The sequence below is a fragment of the Saimiri boliviensis genome, chromosome 5 (assembly GCF_048565385.1).
Source record: "Saimiri boliviensis isolate mSaiBol1 chromosome 5, mSaiBol1.pri, whole genome shotgun sequence".
Lineage (NCBI taxonomy): Eukaryota > Metazoa > Chordata > Mammalia > Primates > Cebidae > Saimiri > Saimiri boliviensis.
In genome coordinates this window covers 24905618-24927527 of record NC_133453.1, presented here as the reverse complement: position 1 = coordinate 24927527, position 21910 = coordinate 24905618, and the positions used below count along the sequence as shown (strand labels likewise).

The 21910-nt window shown below is 38.7% G+C and overlaps 1 protein-coding gene across 1 annotated transcript in view; it reads left to right on the top strand.

The window, feature by feature from the left end:
* XRCC5 (X-ray repair cross complementing 5) overlaps window positions 1–21910 on the top strand; it is a 100494-nt gene that overhangs the window by 64990 nt on the left and 13594 nt on the right. Inside the window, exon 17 of the mRNA XM_010336352.3 lies at window positions 19597–19706. Coding sequence (XP_010334654.1) covers window positions 19597–19706 — 110 coding nt within the window. The remainder of the gene's footprint in view (window positions 1–19596; window positions 19707–21910) is intronic.

Sequence of the window (21910 nt, the reverse complement as noted above, 5' to 3'; positions counted from 1 at the left end):
GTCATGCAGGGTATTGCTCTTGGTTCTCCTTGAATGGGGCTGTCTTCAAAATTGCTCCTTAAGCCCAGATGGTTGAAAAAGGAAACTGATTTCAGATTGTGCTGATGTGCAAAATGCTTTGTAATCAGTGACTTAAAGTGACTGCTGGTGGGAAACAGCAGAAGCTCTTAACCAATTAAGATGTTTAGGAAAGGATGTTTGACTTTTGTTTAAAAAAAGTCACTAATCAACTGAAATGTGTTAAGAGGAGCCAAGAAACAGCTAGGAGTTCCACTTAAATGTAATAAAAGTGTTTGGGTCCTCCCCTTTCTAATTGCATGCCCAAGGCAAAAAATATGCTGACACAGAAAGAAGTGGCAAGTGTAATTTGGTACAGTTAGCCTGTCAGATCCCATGCATGTCTACATAAAATCTAAAATAATGTCGTGCTTGCTTCTTTGGCCAGAAAAGGGAAGGAAATTTAATTCCTTTATAGAGCAGTTTCAACAGGGATGGAGAATATTACCAGCTTCGATGTCTTTGGAAATAGAAAATTTAACTTGTTTTTAGAGGTTCCTTATGGATAGTTGGAGAAAAATTTTCAGTTAATAGTTATAATTAAAGGGCCATTTTCATTTTCCTCTGTCATATTAAACTACTGAAAATCTGTAGTTATCTCTTCATGTCTCTCAGTGATAATGAGGTTCAACCATAACGCTCAGGAAAATAACTGTATTTAATTGATTGCCATTGAAGTCAGGAGCCATTGCTCAAATAAGAACTACTTTACAATTCCCTTGCCCTTGGAATCCAGTAGTGTTTTCTTGGGGCACTGAGGGTAAGTTATGCTGTCTAAGTTTTCATACTTAACTCTGTGATAGAAACATCTAGTTTCTCTCTTGTCTGTGGTAAATCACTACAAGTCTCTTAGATAAATTGTACTTATTAATTCTACTTTTTAAATGGTTTATTGAAGTAAAATTTTCTATAAAATATACTGGTAAGTATAATTTGATGAACTTTTGTAAATTTTAAGAGTTGTAAAATTATCACAATTCAGTTTAAAGAACATTTCTCTCACACCCAAAAATTCCTGGGACCTGTTCATAGTTAATTTGGGTCTGGAGTGCACACCGGTGGTGGGGGGTTGCTAGTTGATGCTGGCCTAGGTGACATGTTCTGATAATCTTGAGTTATTGCCCTATAATTTTTATTTATTTATTTATTTTAGTAGAGAAGGGGTTTTACCATGTTGTTTAGGCTGGTCTTGAACTCCTCACCTAAAGTGATCCACCTGCGTTGGCCTCCCACAGTGCTGGGATTATAGATGTGACCTACTGTGCCCTGCCCAGCTCTTCAATTTAAAGAACAATTCAGTTTAAAGAACATTTCTCTCACACCCAAAAATTCCTGGGACCTGTTCATAGTTAATTTGGGTCTGGAGTGCACACCGGTGGTGGGGGGTTGCTAGTTGATGCCAGCCTAGGTGACATGTTCTGATAATCTTGAGTTATTGCCCTATCTGTTGAATGGGCTGGCACCATCTTGGGCTTGACCACTTGTTACTTTATCTGCAACCTTCAGGTAATCACTTGGTGGAGCATTCTGTAAGTACCTGGATTGTCCCTGGAACTTCTAAGCAAACATAATTAGACAAGCTAGCAATGCAAGGGAGTATCTGGTGGAAAGGAGGAGAGTAAAGGTTATTTCATAACTAAAAAGTTAATGCAAAGGGCCTCAGAAGGAAAAAGGGCTTAAAAATAGAGTACTCGGATACACTCTTTGTTCTTTTCTAAAAATGTTTTAACTACTCTAGGTTACTTGCATTTCCCATGTAAATAAACTTCGGCATCAGCTTTCCTTCCTTCCTTCCTTCCTTCCTTCCTTCCTTCTTTTTCTTTCTTTTTTTTTTTTTTTTTTGAGACAGAGTCTCACTCTGTCACCTAGACTGGAGTGCAGTGGCGTAATCGCAGCTCACTGCAACCTCTGCCTCCCAGATTCAAGTGATTCTTGTGCCTCAGCCTCCCGAGTAGCTAGGATTACAAGCACAAGCCACTACACCTGGCTAATTTTTATGTTTGTTTTTTTTTTAGTAGAGAAGGGGTTTTACCATGTTGATTAGGCTGGTCTTGAACTCCTTGCCTAAAGTGATCCACCTGCGTTGGCGTCCCACAGTGCTGGGATTATAGGTGTGACCTACTGTGCCCTGCCCAGCTCTTGAATTTATATGAAAAAGCCCACTGGTATTTTGATAGGGATTTCATTGAGTCTATAGAATAGTTAAGAGAAAGTTGCTGTTTTATTAATACTGAGTTTTCTTATCCATGAACATGGAATAGTTAGACCTATTTACTTTTCCTCTATAATGTTTTAATGGTTTTTCAGTGTACAAGCTGTACACCTCTTTTATTAAATTTATTGCCAAGTGTTTTATTCTTTTTGATGATGTTATGAATGGAATTGTTTTTTAACTTTATTTTTGGATTGTTCGTTGCTTGTGTATAGAAATACAATTTTTTGTTTCTTGATCTTATATCCTGTGATAATATTAAACTTACTAACATTTGTGTTTTTTAAAATATACTTCTTAGGATTCTCTACATAAAGGATCACATCTACAAATAAAGGAAGCTTTACTTCTTCCTTTATAACTCATAGTGCTTTTTTTTTTTTTTTTCCTTTTGATTATTGTACTGGCTGGAACTTCCAGCACAGTGTTGAAGAGAAATAGGAGTGAACATCCTTGCCCTGTTCCTGATCTTAAGGAAAAAACTGTCTTTCACTATTAGTATGATGTTAGTTTTAAGTTTTACTCAGATTTCCTTTGTCAGCTTGAGGAAGTTTCCTTCTATTTCTAATTGGTTGATGGTTTTTATTATGAATGGATGTTGAGTTTTGTTACATGTATTTTCTGCCTCTGTTGAGATGATTGTGTGATTTTTTTAATCTTCTGCTAACAGGATATATTAATTGATTTACAGTTGTTAAATCAACCTTGCATTCCAAGTATAAAATCCAGACATCTATAAAAACCTTTTTATATGTACTGAATTCATTTAGCTAATGCTACAGTTTGAGTATGTCCCCCAAAGTTTGTGTTGGAAACTTAATCCCCATTCTAACAGTGTTGAAAGGTGGGACCTTTAAGAAGTGATTAGGTCACAGAGGCAGCATCCTCATGAAAGAGGATTATCACCAGAGTGTGTTATAAAAAGGAAGAGTTCGGCCTTATTTCTTCTCTGTCTCTAGCTTGCTTTTGCCTTCTGAGGTGAGGTGACTTTCTTCAGATGCTAGTGCCATGCTCTTAGACTTCCCAGCCTCCAGAACTGTGAGCTAAATAAATAACTGTTCTTTATAAATTATCCAGTCTTGGGTATTCTGTTATAGCAGCACAAAATGGACTAAGACAGCTAATATTTTGTTGGAATATTTGTTTTCTTGTTTTGTGTGATGTCTTTGTCTGGCTTTGGTAACAGGAAAATACTGGGCTCATAGAATGAGTTAGGAAGTTTCCTTCTCTTCAAGATTTTTCTTATTTATTCTTTACGTATTTCATATAATTTAACAGTGAAGCCATTTGAGTTCTTTGTGGGAAGGTTTTGTCTTGTTTTGGTTTTTGAATTTTGAGATTGTTTCATTTGAAGGTAAGCTTAATGCTCTTAAATTCACAAATTGCTAATTTAAATATCAAATTCTATTTATCTAAACCACACATTGTAAACATACAAATATCTGTTCTCTTCACATGTCGGTGCCCATTCATGTCATGGTTTGGAAATGGGGACAGTAGATTCATCTTAAGCTACCAGTCAGCATATGTTTCTTTATAGTTAACTTTAGCAAAATTTATACAAAATAGTAATTAGCAATAATCTTCTTGTTAACTCAAAAGAAAATTCCTTCAAAACTACATTTTGTTAAAGTTTCTGCACTAAAATATAGAAAAACTACACAAGGGCCGGGCGCGGTGGCTCAGCCTGTAATCCCAGCACTTTGGGAGGCCAAGGCGGGTGGATCACGAGGTCAAGAGATCGACACCATCCTGGTGAATATGGTGAAACCCCATCTGTACTAAAAATACAAAAAATTAGCTGGGCATGGTAGCGCATGCCTGTAATCCCAGCTACTCAGGCGGCTGAGGCAGGAGAATTGCCTGAACCCAGGAGGCGGAGGTTGCGGTGAGCCGAGATCGCGCCATTGCACTCCAGCCTGGGTAACAAGAGCAAAACTCCATCTCAAAAAAAAAAGAAAAGAAAAGAAAAGAAAAACTACACAAATATTGAGAAGTTTAAAATTTCCTTAATTTTTTATTCCTGGTACCACTACCACAATTTACAGGGCAGTATACCTGATGTAATGATGAAGAAACAGACAGATCTACAACAGATAAAAGAGCTCAGGAATGTACATCTAATTGACACTATACTTCATTAATTAACAGCTGCACTTTTGCAAACTGTGGCTATGACAGTCCTGCACAAGAAGGGTTTTCTGTTTAAACTGCAGTAACTTTCCTGACTATGGATCATCATTTCTTCTTTGGCAGATTTTTATAGTTTCTCTAATGCATTTGGGATGGCTCTCTCAAAGTAACCTGGAACTTTCTGACAACTTTTTGTTCTTTCTCCTGCTCAGAGATGTAGCCCCTCTCTGCTGTTTTTAGAACCTTCTGCTACCATATTCATCACTTATACCACTAGATCCATAACCACTACCATAGGAACTGCCTGAGCTTCTTCCACCAAAACTGTATCGTTCATGGGTTCATAATTTGATTGCTTTTCTCTACTAAAATTTCCAGAATCATCATAGTTCCGACCACCATCATAGTTACCACCGCCAAAATTTTCTCCTTCAGTGTAACCATCATATCCTTCACCACTACCACCATATCCACCATTGTCGTTTCCATATCTTGGTCTACCGTCTCGTCTTCATAACCCCCTCTTCTGCTGTAGGCAGGCTCACGACGAGTGTTGTCACTATCCTCTCCACATCCATTATATCCACCATAACTACCTCTGCTGCCACCACCTCTGCCTCCATCCCCATAGCCTCCTCTTCCACCAGAGTTTCCACTACAGCCAGGATTATTTGCACCACTTCAGAGTTTCCTCCACAACCCATAAAGATTGGGGACATACAACTTTTTTTTTTTTTGAGATGGAGTCTCTTTCTGTTGCCCAGGCTGGAGTGCAGTGGGCAATCTCAGCTCACTACAACCTCTGCCTCCCAGGTTCAAGCTATTCTCCTGCCTCAGCCTCCCAAGTAGCTGGGATGACAGGTGCCCGCCACCTCACCCGGCTGATTTTTGTAGTTTTAGTGGACACAGGGTCTCAACCTGTTGGCTAGGCTGGTCTTGACCACCTGACCTCAAGTGATTCACTCATTTTGGCCTCCCAAAGTGTCAGGATGACAGGTGTGAGCCACGGCACTGGGCCCAATTTTTAAACTAATCAATCTGGTCAGTCTTAAAATTTCTTCTTGAATCAGTTTTAGTAATTTGTCTTCATAAGAATTTGTTCATTTCATCTAATTTGTTAGTATGGCATTGATTATTATTCCTTTATAATAACATTTTTGAGATCTGTTCTTTATTTCTGATTTGGGGATTTTGTATCTTGTCTTTTTCTTGGTCAGTCTAGGTAAAGGCTTATGGATTTTTAACTTTCTAAGACCCCAGCTTTTAGTTAGTTTTATTGATTTTTCTCCATTATTCTCATTTAATTAATTTCTGCTCTGGTCTTTATTATTCCCTTCTTTCCTCTTACTTTGTCTGTGATTTGCTTTCCTTTTTCTTGTTTCTCGAGGTAGAAGCTTAGATTATCGATTTGAAACCTCTTTTCTAATATAGGCATTTAAAGCTATGCATTTCTTGCTAAACAGTTCTTTAGCTGCACATAAATTCTGATATGTCACTTTTTTTTTTTTTGAGATGGAATTTCGCTCTTATTACCAAGGCTGGAGTGCAATGGCGTGATCTTGGCTCACTGCAACCTCTGCCTCCTGGGTTCAGGCAATTTTCCTGCCTCAGCCTCCTGAGTAGCTGGGATTATAGGCACGCACCACCAAGCCCAGCTAATTTTTTTTTTTTTTGGTATTTTTAGAAGAGATGGGGTTTCACCCATGTTGACCAGGATGGTCTCGATCTTTTGACCTTGTAATCGATCCACCTGCCTCGGCCTCCCAAAGTGCTCAGATTACAGGCATGAGCCACCGCACCCAGCCCATGTTGTTTTTATTCAGTTCAGATATTTTCTGATGTTTTCCTGATTGTTTCTTGGGTTATTTAAATGTGTTTTTAAACTCCACATATTACAGATTTCCTAATTTTTTCCTGTTGTTGATTTTTAATTATATTGTGATTGGAGATCATATTTTGAATGGCTTCAGTCCTTCTGAATTTATTCAGACTTGTTCTTATGTGGTCTAACGTATAGTCTGTTCTGATAGTTGTTCCCTATGGCCTGAAAAAGTACATGTATTCTCCTGTTACTAGGTCAAGTGTTCTGGAAATGGCAGGGCAATTTGATTGATAGTTTGTTCAAATCTATGTCTGTTGATTTTCTATCTAGCTGTTTTCCATGACGTTTTGAGTATTGAAAGTTATTCACCTTGAGACTGTGTATGCTAGTGAGACCTTTATAATCTTTGTCTTACCTAGCTAAACCAGCTCGGGTCATGAGATCCAAGTGATTTTATCCAATTTTTACAGGGTAACACTAAAGAAAACATTGTCAGTTCAGTTAATAGAGTATATTTTAAATAAAGGTCTTCAGGTGTTGGCATTTTAAGAAAAATAAATTTAGCTGTGTGTACTGCAATATTATATGGGTTTCTGAATCCTCTGTTTCAAGGGAAAAATAAATTTATTTTAGTAGAGGATGTTTACTAAGTACTGGAAAAATTGTGTAGATTTTAGGAACTTGTTGGAGCAGAAAGGTGATTAAGCTGTGAGAAATAAAAGTCAATTTTAGTGGTAACAGGTATATCAAGTACATCAAGTCTTAGATCAATGTTTATAGATTTGAAAAATTAATTGGTTCATTTGTTACTTTTGTCCCATTTTTGTCAAGCATGCATTTATTTTGTTTGACTCCTTTTTTGTCTCATGTACTAAGAAGAAAATATAACTAAAGTTGAATTATCCCACAGTTGGCCCCATTTCTAATTATTCTTAGGTGGATTGTAATGAAGCCAGCGAGACTTATACGTTGGAATTTTAAATGTGTGGATTATAAGGAGGGTAGAAGCCGCAAACCAAAGATAAGATATGCCTGCAGATCTACTTCAAATTTCCTGATGACAGTAGATAAAATGAAATTATTTCTAAGGGCCTTTTTTACCACTGCTCATTAAGTATATGAGTAATAAACAAAAAGAACAAAGTATGTGCTTCAGAAAGAATAAAACAAAAATGAAGTAAAAGGATCAATGAAATGGAAGTATCCTAAGGTAACCCATGAAAATTGTCTTCCCTGCGTCTCACACGTATTGGGAAAAAACAGAAAACTCTTCCTGCTTAGAGCTCACTAGAAATAGAAACAATTGTTTATTGTCTCCTGATGTGGCACTCTCTTATATGTTTCACAATGATTTAGTTGTTCCTTAGGCTTCTCATTAAAAATAAGCACATGCTTATAGGGAAAAACTACAAATAGTAACATAATCACATATAAAGTTAAAAAGTGGCCATCTCCTCTTTATTGCCTCCCTCCCTTTGAAACTCTGCCCATACCCACATTCTCTCTCTTCATAGGAATAACCCACTTATCCCTGCTAATGCTTTATATTGTGATCAACATAGTTAATTGTTTTAGGGTATAAGAAATTGGGGATCTAGTCAGAGACAGTACATTTTGGGAGAACCCTCCATTCTCAGTGGCCTTAAGCAACTTGATTAAGAAAAGAAAAAGGCATACACTAATATGGGATGAGGCATACTTGGTAAGCAGCAACAACAAGCCACGATGTGTTCATACATAAAATCATGACAATGTTGGATGTGATGTCTCATCCCTGCCCACCTGCATATATCTTTTACATAGCCTGTTATTCTTTGTGCATTTCCCCCTTCCGTAGAGCTTTATTGTAACCATTTCCATCTCTAAAATTAAGGGAGGGCGGAGACAAAAGAGAGTTCTAGACTGTTTACTACCCTAAGTAGTAGCCAACACTAAAAACACAGCCTATGGGTTTAAACTGAAAGAACAACAAAAAGACATGTTCATTCGCTAGGCTTTTAGAGGAGTAAACCCGTGAGGCCTACACCGTTTGTTCATCCATTCAACAATTATTTGTTGAAAGCCTACTATGTGGCAGTCATGCCAAGATGCAGACAGTAAACAAATAAGAAAATATTTGTCAAATGGTGGTAAGCGTTTGTGTTAATGTCCTAGTGCTGCAGTAATGGAGTACCACAAACTGAGTGCCTTAAATCAATAGAAGTTTATCCTTGCACTTCTGGAGACTAAAGTCCAAAATCACAGGGTTGTTTCCTTCTGAGAGGTGTGAGGGAGAACCTGTTCAATGCTGTCTCATAGCCTTTGGTAACAGCTGGCAGTTGTTGCATCCCTTAGCTTGTAGATGTATTACTCCAATCTTTGCTTCTCTCTTAACAGGGAGCTCTTGTATGTCTGTATCCAAATTTCCCTCTTCTTATAAAGATGTCAGTCCTGTTGGATTAAAGCCTGCCCTAATGACCTCATCTTAATTTGATTATACATGTGCAAGGACCCTCTTTCTGAATACAGTCACATTGCGTGGTTTTGGAAAGCACAGGAATGGAGGGGGTGGGGGTTGGGTGCGGATACTATCCAACCCATGACAGCACTATAGAGAAAAGATAAAGTAGGATACTGGGATAGGGAATGGTTGGTTGAGATGGGCTTATTTTATGTAGAGGATCAGGGAAATCCTCACTGTTGAACAGATAATTGGGGACAGTAGGAGAGAGTGTCTAGTGGATATCTGTGGGGAGAGCTTTGCAGACACAGGAAGCAGCATGTTCTTGAGAAGCTCAGGATGAGTATGCTTGGCTAGAAGCATCAGGGAGGCCTGTGTGGCTGGAGCAAAGAAAGTAGCTGAGATTAGAGAGCCGGCTGGGGTACATAACACATAAGACCTCCTAGACCTTTTGCTTTTCTCTGAGTGAAATGTGAAACCACTGAAGAGTTTGAAGTAGCGGATGATTTTATATTTTCTACCATGTTGAGCTAAAGGGCAAGTTTGAGGTAGGCAGATGAGTTAGAAGGCTTCTGCATTAATGCAAGTGACGGGAAGTAATAAGAAGAGGTCTGAGTTTTGATATGTTTTGAACGTAGAATTGGCAAGTTTGGCTGATAATATGAATGTAGAGTGTGTGAGAGAGAAAGAAGTCAAAAATAACGCCTAGGATTTTTGGTCTGAACAACTGGAAGGAATTGCCGTTTGCTGAGAAGGGGAACATATAGTAAGTTGGTCTGGACTTCAGGAAAGAGTTCTGAGTTGTGTGTATAAATCGTGGAGAAGGAGCCATACAGACTATAAGGCATGAGACTGGAAGAGATCCTTGAGTAGCGGAGAGGCAGGGGATCTAGAGCACAGGTATGAGGGATAACTTAGATGACACACAGATAGTTCAGCAAAGACAATAGGACAGAAGGCAGAATATATGGGTGCAGATGCAGGTAGGTGGCCGCTTTGAAGAATTTGTGAAGGGGCTGGGCGCAGACTCATGCCTGTAATCCCAGCACTTTGGGAAGCCAAGGCAGGTGGATCACTTGAAGCCAGGAGTTCAAGACCAGCCTGGCCAACATGGCAAAACCCCGTCTCTACTAAAAGTTCAAAGGCATAGGCCTGTAGCCCCAGCTACTTGGGAGGCTGAGGCACAAGAATTGCTTGAACCTGGGAGGCAGGAGGTTGCTGCAAGCTGAGATCATGCCAGTGCACTCCAGCCTGGGCAAAAGAGCAAGACTTTGTCTTTAAAAAAAAAAAAAGAAAGAAAGAAAAGAAAAGAATTTCTGAAGGAGGTTGGCATAACCTGGACCTTTATGGTAAAGGTGGATAGGACATGCCTAAGCAATGACATGTCCTGATGCTATCAATGGAACTTTCTCCAGAAATAAGGGGCATTGTTGTTGCTGTTGTTTTGCCCTTGATATTTTTATTTCTGACCACTTTGTATCTATTTTTCTTCTAATTTCTAATTGTCTTCTGATTTACTTCTCAGGTCTGTGTCTTCCTTTCTATCCTGTAACTATTCTAGTTCAGGCTTTCATTATTTCATCATAGGGCAGTTCCAGCATCCTACATTCATTACCTTTAAAGTCCTCCTTCATTTCTGTCCATATATTTGTACAGATTTAACTTCTTATAGCAGCACAGATTTTATTCTGGGTCAGCCCTTCTTAATTACTCTCATTCAGTCTCCCATTTGAGGCTTGTCACAATCTGGTCCCATTCTGCCACTCCTGACCCATTCTTATACAGGTTCTCTCTATGAACCTTGTGTTCAAACCAAATCGTATTCCTGCTAATGCCCTTGCAGCATCGACTTTCTAAAACCAATTAACTCTTAAAAAATGTCCGTTTTTATCTTTACCCCAAATCCTACTCTAAATGCCTGTGATTTGAGAACCAGCGTATCTTTGGATACCAATGCCGCGTTGTAGTTTTATTGTAGTATGGACTCATCTTATATACTGCTGCCGGTCTGCTATCAGTGAGACAAGATGACCTCCATCTGGGTTTTTTGGTTTTCATTGCTGACTTTAATAAAACAGTGCTTAGGAGTAATAAGAATTTGAATTTTTGAATTATAGCAGATTTACTTCTCTGGTTCTTTGGATCAGTTCCTAAGTCTTAGCCCCATCAAAGAAGAAGTAGAGAATCTAACATGTCTGTATTTGAGCTCTAGAATATTATACATAAAATCAGAAAAGGATGAGGGGGAGAATAAAAATAAAAAGAAGAATCTGAAGAGTCCTTAAGGAATGATACTGCATAAACACAAGGCATTATTTATCCATTTTTAGGAGGAGTTATCACACAGAATACAGTCTTTACTAAAATTTCTGGTACCTAATATTTTCTTTCAAAAAAAGACTCAAATTCTTGAGGTGTCATAGAAGACTTGTGTGCTGTCTCCCCCTTGTCCAACTTCCCCAAAAGCACATTCAACAATGGCTGCCTGTTTCTCTCCTTGGTGAGGAGTCTTGACTCATCACTCACTCTCTCTCTTCAACTGATACATGCATTTCAGTTCCATTCAATTACCAACTTTTAATTGGATCCCATTGCCAGATTGGTTTTGTGTTCTTATTTCCTCTTGGCTACACTGTTACTCTGACTACTTGGTATCTTACTTCCTATATTAGTTTGATGACATCTACTCAGGGATGAAGCTAGATAGAGACCATAAAGTTGTTACAGTACCAGTCACTATTCTCTTGCATTTTTCCTTTCATTTGGAATGGAATCAAGCATGGTGATAAGGTTCTTGATTCTTCTCTATCAATTTTATTTTAGTAAGCATTGCCAAGTTTTAGAATTCTAGGACCTTGGAAAATTGGGGAGACCCTCTTTCTCTGCCCTTCCTAGCCTTCACCCCTGAGCACAACACATTCTTTCAGGCATATGGCATACACATTTCCTAAAAAACTGAAAGAAGTCATTTCCTCATTGAATGAGAATGTCTTCCTTTAGTTTCTTTCTTATGTCAGCATAATGTCTCATTATTGTACTTAGTGCACTCATTTGTAGAATTGGGGAAAATTAGTCACACTAGGCAGTGGATGTTCTTTGGTCTTTTGTTGACTGTTGTATGCCCTAAAATTTTAACTGATGACCTTCAGGCTTTATGGGATATGTTCAGTGCTTTTTTAATGGTTAAATTGAATTTTTTTTTTTTTTTTTTTTTTTGAGACGGAGTTTCGCTCTTGTTACCCAGGCTGGAGTGCAATGGTTTTTAATAAAAAATTAAAGACCATAGAATGCCACGGAACCATTCCACTTACCAGGAAACTTAAAATTTGCCAGCTGATCTGGGAACAGATCTGGTCATATACCCATATACCCAAGCTGTTTAAGATGAGAAGTACCATTTATCAGAATAAAAATGTTACATCATAATGCTCTCTTATATAAAATGAACACACAGCCAGTGGGCTAACTCGATATCATTTTTCTAGTTTCTCATTAACTCACACTACCATATTTGTTATACAGAGTGAGCTAAGGCCAAGAGACCTTCCGTATCATTCTTCCTGCTGTGGCTACAAAGTACAACTCACAGCTAGCTCAAATAAAAACAGAAATAAAAGGAGAGAGATCTCATAGTCTGCAGGAATGGATTCTGACAATAAAGACTTTGCACTTACTCTGTTCCTTGTGCCTGGGGTTTTAATTTAACACATCAATGAAAAGGCAGCATTTAAGAAGGGGGAAAACACCCAGCAGGACTTACTTTTATTAGTGCAATTCGTAAGAAATTACTGCACTTAATGAGAAAATCATTAAGCATGAAAAAATGGGCTGTAACTGAACTTGTGGAGCTTAAATGGTTTTAATTGAGTTTTTTAGTTATTGGTAAGAATAATAATAATTTTAAAATACAGGGCTGCATCCGTGTGTTGAGGTGGTCAGCACTTTACATCCCTTAGTCCAATTGCCTGTGCCACTGGTCATGCATGATACTATGGCTGTGGTGTTCTCTGTCTACTGATTTTTCTGTTCTGAGAAGGAGGAAAGGAACTTCTGTTAGATTGAGGGCAAAGAGCTGGCAGAACAATTTCTAGAAGGTGGAAGAACGGCAGGATAAGGCAAAGGGCAGAGCTGTGTCTGCTTCTCAGTCTAACTGCTTACAAAAGATGACAAATTTAAATGTCATTTTCAGGTTACTAAAGCTTACGCTTTTTTCCTAGTTCTGTATTTCTTTTGTTGCCATCCAGTGATTCGTTTTTCCTCAATATGAATATTTCATTAAAGACCTTACAACGAAAAACAAGAATACCAAGAGCAAGGAGCACAAACCTTTAGGGCAAATTCTTCCTGGAATCTTAGATCTGAACTCTTTTAGAAGTGGAAGCAGAAAGAAGGATGTTTAAGAAATAAGTCAGCATTTTTTCTTTTTTGTAATTTAGAGAAAAAATATTTAAGGTACTTAAAATTTCAGAGGTACCTTTCACTTCTGAGAGGACGAGTGCCATGGGAAGCGCTCGGTTGCATCCAGTACCTCTTGTTTATTGTCATGGTCCACACAGTTGCGTGTCACAACCATGTTAGACCTGAAGGAAATGGAGATGTATGTAGCTCTGAAGATGTGTCAGGTAGAAGTGGAAACCATATTTTTACATAATTTTTTCTAGAAATACAGCATTAAAAAAAAAACTAAAGTGGCTGGGGAAAGCTTTAAATATGATTTTGAACTTTTTCAGTAACTTTTCATTGAATTTCATTGTGTTCTACCTCACTACAAGGAAAGAAACGTGCAAATTTTAGCTTCCCTTATAATTTAAATGATGCCTTGCTGATTTCTGCTTTTTGAGATGGAGGCTCCCTCTGTGGCCCAGGCTGGAATGCAGTGGCAAGAGTTCAGCCCACTGCAACCTCCGCTTCCCCAGTTCAGATGATTCTCCTGCCTCAGCCTCCTAAATAGCTGGGATTGCAGACATGTGCCACCACACCCACCTAATTTTTGTATTTTTAGTAGAAACAGGGTTTCACCATGTTGGCCAGGCTGGTCTTGAACTCCTGACCCCTCAGGTGATCCACCTGCCTTGGCCTCCCAAAGTGCTGGGATTACAGGCGTGAGCCACTGCACCTGACCTGATACCTTGCTAATTTCTGTCTCTTGGAAATATCCAATTCATAAAACGGGGCATCCCCTTGTGAGTTCATAACAGCCGGTGCCCTTAGATCCCCTCCTCACCTTCCCTTCTTTCGTATTCCCTGTATCTGAGGGAAGTGTGGGCAGAGCTGGCTCCTGTAGGTTGCATTTCCCAGGCTCTCGTGTCTAAAGACTTCCCACTGGGTTCAGCATGAGAGCTCTTGGTAGGAAGTAAGGAGGGAGAAACCAGGGTATCTCTTTCTCTCTTTCTGTGTTGCGTAGTATCTTTGGTCCTCAGTGGCTTCAGCTCCCGTAGGACAGATCCCTGAGCTCTATTTATACCCTTTCTTTTCTTTTTCCTGCGCACCAAGGGATGCTAAGAGCTTCTTGCTGTTACCAATCCCTGCGTTACAGTACCATTCTCAGTTGGCTTTAAACTCTTCATAACCTGCGAAACAATTGCTTGCCATAAATCTCCTGATTTGGAGTGATTTATATTCTTTGGGTTGGACCCTGACTGATATACATACAACCTCTACCCACAGTGGCCAACTTATATCCAATAGTAAAGAGGCATAAAGAAAGTCTGTTTATATGTTTCTTAAATTGCCTATGTTAAAACATTTCTTTTTTATCAGGCAAATATCTTTTATAAGTTTCTGGCTTAAACAATGCAATTTACATGTGGATTTAATTTATGGTTGACTGGACTGCTTGCCTAGAGTTTTATATGCTGATGGGTATTATTCCTGTTTATTTTCTTAATAGTGAATTATTTGACCTTAATTTTGATTTAGTTGCTTGATTTTTATTGTTGCTTTTAATTTTGTGTTATAAAGATGTGATTGTCATTAGCTATATAAATTTGTTTTTTTCTTTTTCTTTTTTTTTTTGAGATGGAATCTCACTCTGTTACCTGGGCGAGTGTAGTGGCATGTCACTGCAATGTTCATCTCCTGGGATCAAGCGGTTTGCAGCTAGTTTTTGTATTTTTAGTAGAGGCCGGGTTTCACAGTGTTGGTCAGGCTGGTCTCAATCGCCTGACCTCAAGTGATCTGTTCGCGTTGGCCTCACAAAGTGCTAGGAATACAGGCATGAGCCACCGCGCCTGGCCATAAATTTGTTCTTAACATTTAGAAGTTATTTAACTGCTGACATTTGCAAAATGTACAGCTTTTCAGTAAGTAACATTTACATGAGGCATTGAGAAAATGAGAAGAATTAAATTGGGAAATATCCTAAATGATGGCTGAGTTCAGCCAAATCGTTTGAGGTGTCTTTGCAGTCTTTTATATATAAAGTGTGACAGATGAAGGAACCTACTGCTTTTTGGGCTCCGTCAGATGGAGGAGAAAGTCCCACATCACTTTGTTGGAAACATCTTTGCAAAGAACTGAAGGAGTGAGTAAATGTAATGTCAGAGGCGGACGTGCACATGGCCCTGAGCGTTTTGGCCTTGGTGACTGACTGTACGATGAGAAGGGAGGTGTAGTCCATTTTATAGGACTTTGGGTGGTGTTGAATGTTTTCAGTAGAGAGGAATAATGTGTATTTCAGATTATCAAGAGAACTCTGCCCTTTTCCTCTTCTATAACATTTCTATATCTGTATAGCATTTTGAATATGATACTAAAGTATCATTGTATTGAGATTAATTTTGTGTATTAACATTTGTACTCGTTAAGATACTGGGTCAGAGGCCGGGCGCGGTGGCTCAAGCCTGTAATCCCAGCACTTTGGGAGGCCGAGGCAGGTGGATCACGAGGTTGAGAGATCGAGACCATCCTGGTCAACATGGTGAAACCCCATCTCTACTAAAAATAGAAAAAACTAGCTGGACGTGGTGGCGCGTGCCTGTAATCCCAGCTACTTAGGAGGCTGAGGCAGGAGAATTTCCTGAGCCCAGGAGGTGGAGGTTGCGGTGAGCCGAGATCGCGCCATTGCACTCCAGCCTGGGTAACAAGAGCGAAACTCCGTCTCAAAAAAAAAAAAAAAGATACTGGGTCAGTATATGACACCCGTATCTAAAGCCTCAAAATCCATAACAGACATTTGAAGTAATCCTGGAAATATATGACAGCCATTTGCCTAACTTAGTATCCTAAGATGGATGGCCCTTCCAATGACCATTTTTTATTTTAGCTACTAATGAGTATTATTGAGTCACTGACTAATTCTGAAGAACATTTTGCTGAGTTATAATTGGGGCTGTGATTTACTGAGTATGAAGACTGATAAGCCATTCCTTAGCCCTGTAATTGATATAGAAGCAGAGAAAAGCACCCTGATGATCAGCATTTTATGTGGGGCAGGGAAGTCAAAAGCATAATCCAGCTAAAGTAGAATATTATTTTTGTCAGCCATTTCTGCATTTTACTTTTATTAAAAATGGCAGGGAAATGTGAAGTGCCACAAAACTTTGGAAGGGAAGTCTCTTATCTACATCCCTTCTGATACTGAGTATATTCAAGCATCATCCATCACAGCTATTCCCTGGTGTTAAATGGTTCATTATAGTCAGTGAATCACAAAAGTAGTCTGGGTAGAGGGACAGAATTTAGAATCATGAACCAAATGTACAAACCATGTAACTGAGTATTCTTTGAAGGCCAAAATCTGGTTCTTTGTATTCATTGGGTTTACTGTAAGTTTGGATATGTTTATCCACCTGTGTTTCTGAATGCTCTGATGGAAAGAGTCTAACAGGTAAATAAGAAAAACTAAATCCATATAGGCCCACAGATACATGAGGACTTCTTCCCCCCCCCGCCAAAGAAACTGAGTATTGAGTCTCCCACTACTTCCTTTTACAAAGTGTTTATGGTAGACTGGATTACCTTCTTTCCTATATCATTGCAAATGGATTGTTGGCTTGGGTATTTGCTTTATTTTTTGTTGGTGTTTTTTTGTTTTTTGTTTGTTTGTTTTTTAAGTATTTTTCTCTGTAAGATAGCAGCTGTGTGTGTGTTCTATCATATTTCAGGATAAAATGAGTCAGGAAGTTGGTTGGTTGTTTTGGTTTGGTTTTTTGCAAAGCAGTTTAGTACCTATGTAGTTGCTTCATGGGCTCCAAGCTCTTCGAATTCTCAACGTTACTATCCTTAATCACCTATGCTCTTTATACTCTTTTCCTTGTACTCTTCATGTAGTAGTTTGGACACAGAAGATGACTCTTTTCTTTAAGTAATCTCTTCTCTTAGTAACTGTGATGCCATGAACGCCTGATTTTTTTTTCTCTCTCTGACTATTCCTTCATAGCCTCCTTCTTCAGCTCCCTTTTCACTATCCAACCACCAAATGTAATAGTTCCTAAAAGGCTTGGTCTTGGATTTCTTTTTTCTTCTATACTTTCTAAGGAGCCAAGCTCTACCCCTACCTCAGGATTCTCACACATATTGTTCACTCTTCTTGGAACTCCGTTTCCTCCAGCGATTTTCTGTCTAATTCTCACTCATTTTTCTTCCCCTATTTTTGTCCACGTATGTGACCATTTGCTTTTCTAATACACCTTGTGCTTTCCCACTTCTCTTCTTTATACTTGGGCTAATTCTGTTTCCTGCTGCCTAATTGCCAAATTCTATTTTGCATCGCCTAGCTGAAAAGTCATGTTAATTTGTGAAGCTTTCTGTAATCACCAAAGATTTTCTAAAAATTGAGACCAATTAATATATTTCCTTAATACTCATAGCCCTCTTCACATTATTTCCCAGTGTTGATTTTATGTATATGCATTATATCCCCTATTTGACTGTAAAATCCTCAAAGGCAGGCGTCCCCAAACTTTTTACACAGGGGCCCAGTTCACTGTCCCTCAGATTGTTGGAGGGCCGCCACATACTGTGCTCCTCTCACTGACCACCAGTGAAAGAGATGCCCCTTCCTGAAGTGTGACGGCGGGGGGTGCGGATAAATGACCTCATGGGGCCGTATGCTGCCCGAGGGCCATAGTTTGGGGACGCCTGCTCAAAGGCAAGGGCCTTATCTTCAACCTAATTCTGTCTCCCACAGAACGTAACATAGTGTCTTCTACATGGTAGTCACACAGTAAGTGTATACTATCAAACAAAGAGCAACATTTACATTATAGCTTCCTCAGATTTCTTATTCTAATTTCAAAAGAAATGGAAAATTTAGAGTCTCTAGGATTATTGCCCTCGGCCTGTAAAGGTTTTTATTTGTGCCCAGATACATAACTTCAAGTGAACTTTGTATCAAGTGATCTGGGAAAGTAAGCCACTTTCTGTTATCAAGCATTTCTGTTATTTTGCTTTTCAAGCTGAAAAGGAGAGATAACTTCTGTTTGTTTTGAGCTTCTTGTTGATGGCTTTCTGTTCTGCGTACTAATCAGGGTTGTATTATTTACCTTGTTTAAAAAGATTCATCTGAACATTCTTTCTCTCCTTTGAATTGTAGTTGGATATTAATTCACTGCTGTGGGATACGTTGGTAAAGATTTCTGAAATTGCAGGGAAATGTTTCTTTAATCCCTTGAGTTTGTTAACTGCTTTCTTACAATGGAGATCATAATCTCCTAGTTGGTAGAAGGGATGAATTGGTTACTGGGGATGTTTTTCCCTTGCTGGAAAGTTGCTGTATTAGAAAATATTTCATCCAGTTTTTTAATCCTTTCCACATGCTGTGTAAGGTCCTCAGGAAATAAGGAGAGTCTTAGCACTGATTTCATGTTTTTCATAAGGAAGGCATTAAGTAATGTTCAGGTCACTGTGATTCACAGGGTTAGTGGCCTGGGGCCTTTATTGGTGAAGCTTGAAAGTAATTTTCTTCAGCATTGTGCATACGCACATAGCTACTAGATGCTCACAGGAGGCTGTGATTTTGGGAAACATGCAGTCTTAGAATATCTTAAACATTCAGCATAAACTGCCAAACAGCCAGCTAGAGAATGGTGTCAGGAAGAAGGGAGAGGGAGCCTTTAGTCATGAATACCCACATCTCCTTGATTTGTTCTTCCACAAATCTTAAGGGTCAGTTTTGACCTGCGTAGCAAACAAAGTTTCCTCATGACTTCTTGATTTCCATTTCCTCTTTTTTTTTTTTTTTTCCATACTGAAGAATTTTTTTGTTTCTTTGTAAGTTGTAACCTACTTTGGAAATGATGACATTATTAATGCATTTTCTCTTTCTATAGCACTTATGAAATTGATTGCTGACAGTTATTGTTTATTAAATATTTGTGTCTTTTGGAATGGTGAGCAATCGGGAGAATATTCAGGTCCAGCTAAGGGCATAAGATAGTAATGATTTCTCATTTGAAAGGAGTACTTCGTTAAGACTGGGGCTGATCTTTTCTAATTTAACCTTGGATTGGTAGAAGATGGGGTATCTCTTGCTCATTAGTTTTTACCGCCCAGCACTGTTCCACAATGATCCTGAGTAGAATTAGGGGAGGGACTAGAGGATCTATTTTCTGTGAATACGGTAGAAAGTTTTGAATTATCCAAATGGCCCCTAAATTGTGGGAGAAAATCAAAAGGAACAACAACAATAATTTTAAAAACAACTACAACCTAGGGTCTGACATCCCAAAGAGGAATATTTCAGCTATAATTCTCAGCTTTTTAGAAATTAATTTCTTGACAAATATCAATAGATATTATTGAGACTTCTCAAATACAAAGTTTTGAAATCAGAATTTTGCATCTCATCTGTCCTCTGAAAGGATTCTGGCAGTTGTGCATGTGCTAACAGTGAGGCTCATGAACCGTAACGCGTACTCACAGGCACAAACACAAGCAAACCCCCCTTAAGCATCACTGAAATCTAAGAAGAATTTTTGTCTTACGTTTTAGCAAGTAACCAGCTCATAAATCACATCGAACAGTTTTTGGATACTAATGAAACACTGTATTTTATGAAGAGCATGGACTGCATCAGAGCCTTCCGGGAAGAAGCCATTAAGGTAATGCTATTCTAGCGTATCTTCTCTTCCTAAACAGTTGGCCACTATCACAGGGGAAGAGGCGTACAGCATCCCGGAAATGAGCCTGGGCTTTGCAAATTATCATTATCAGTGTGAATCGCAGTGTATGCCAGTGGAACTAGAAATGACTTAAACTCATATTACTATCACTGTCATTTCTGAGGTGGAATAAAGATGGTTAGGTAGGATGTTTTATTCTTGGAAATTAGCTTTTGATTATACTAAAGCCCTGGCTTTTGCTTTCTGTTTCTATTAGGGAACCAAGGAAATTTCCATGGTAACCTCTGGTGGCCCACTCGTTATTGTAAAGGATTGGCTTTTAGGGAAATGGATGGAAAATGCATATTGGTTTAGTTGTTGAGAAAGATTTTATGAAGACAAGAGTAGGGATCTAAATGTCAGAAAAACAAGAACACTGAAAATTACTCAGTTCCTCTCATGCCTTTTTTTGTGAATTTTATCTGTTTGTTTTATTAGGAATTTTTAGAAAATACTTCTAAAAATTTTCCAAATTATGTATATGCTTTTATATCTCTAGGTAAGAAGTGAGCAAGTTTAAATTAGAAAGCATAATTTTAAAGTAGGCACAGTTGTAGAATATGTTCTTATGTGGATGCTTATTAAATATTTGCTGAATATATGAATGAATTAATGCTTAAATTAGGTGCTTACAAAGAGTGACAAGAAAATGGAAAAATCATTAAAATCAGATTAGAATAAAAGATTCAGAAGTAGATAACCTGAATACTTTTCAGGTAAAAGATAGATTTTGGAAAAGTGGAGTCAGGACAAGATTGCAGATGATTCAGTTGGGTGGAAAAAGATTTGGTTAGATGAAAAGAGATAGTAAAAGTGTATTGCTTTTTTTAAGCACTGCCCAGGCTAGATGGAGTGTCTTATAACACCTCTGTGCATTGCTGCCACCCAATGTCCTTAAAAATACCAGGTCACGTTGTGTTTCTTAAAAAAATAAAAGAGAGATAGAAAATACTTCAGTGACTATCATTCAGTCTTAATGGAGGGAATTATTCTTCTTTCTTCTTCTTACTTCCTCTTCTCCGTCTCCCCCTCCTCCTCCTTCTTTTCTTCTTCTTCTTTTCCCCTTCCTCCTTCCCACTTCTACCTCCTCCTTCTCCTTTCTTCCCCTTCCTTTATTATTTATTTATTTTTTGAGATGTAGTCTCATTCTTGTTGCCCAGGCTGGAGTACAGTGGTGTAATCTTGGCTCACTGCAACCTCTGCCTCCTGGGTTCAGGTGATTCTCCTGCCTCAACCTACTGAGTAGCTGGGATTACAGGTGCATGCCACCATGCCCAGCTAATTTTTACATTTTTAGTAAAGATGGGGTTTCACCATTTTGGCCAGCTGGTCTCGTACACCTGACCTCAGGTTGTCTGCCTGCCTCGGCCTCCCAGAGTGCGGGGATTACAGGTGTGAGCCACTGTACCCAGCTGAGGGATCTCTTTTGAACTGTAAAAAATTTTCTTTTAAGTTTTATGGAACAATTAGGGAAATGAGAATACTGACTAGTTACTTGGTTCTATTAAGGAGTCACTAATTTTTTGCACGTTGTTAATGGCATGTGAGTGTGTTTGTTTTAAGAGTATGTATTTTCTGTATTTCATACAGAGATATTTATAAGTGAAATAATTTGAAATTTGCTTCAAAACAGAGGGTTATGGGAGAAGAAGGTCAGAATATAGATGAAATAAGATTGGTTTAGCTGATAATTATGTTTTTATGTTTTATTTTTAATACATTCTCACCCAGTCATCCAGGCTGGAGTGCAGTGGCATGATCTCGGCTGACTTCAGCCTCCGCCTCCCAGGCTCAAGCCATTCTTCTGCCTCAGCCTCCCAAGTAGCTAGGATTATAGGTGCCCGCCACCATGCCCAGCTAATTTTTGTATTTTTAGTAGAGATGGGATTTTACCATATTGGCCAGGCCGGTCTTGAACTCCTAATCTCAGGTGATCTACCCGCCTCGGCCTCCCAAATTGATGGGATTATAGGCATGAGCCACCGTGCCCGGCCTGAGTTGATAATTATTGAAGCTGGGTTATGAGTGTGTGAGCACTCACCAAATTAGTCTGTTTTTGTTTGAGATTTTCTGGATTAAATGTTAAAAACAAAGGACTAGGCCATCACAAAAAACTGACTCTGGGAAGCTCTGCGCCTTGCACA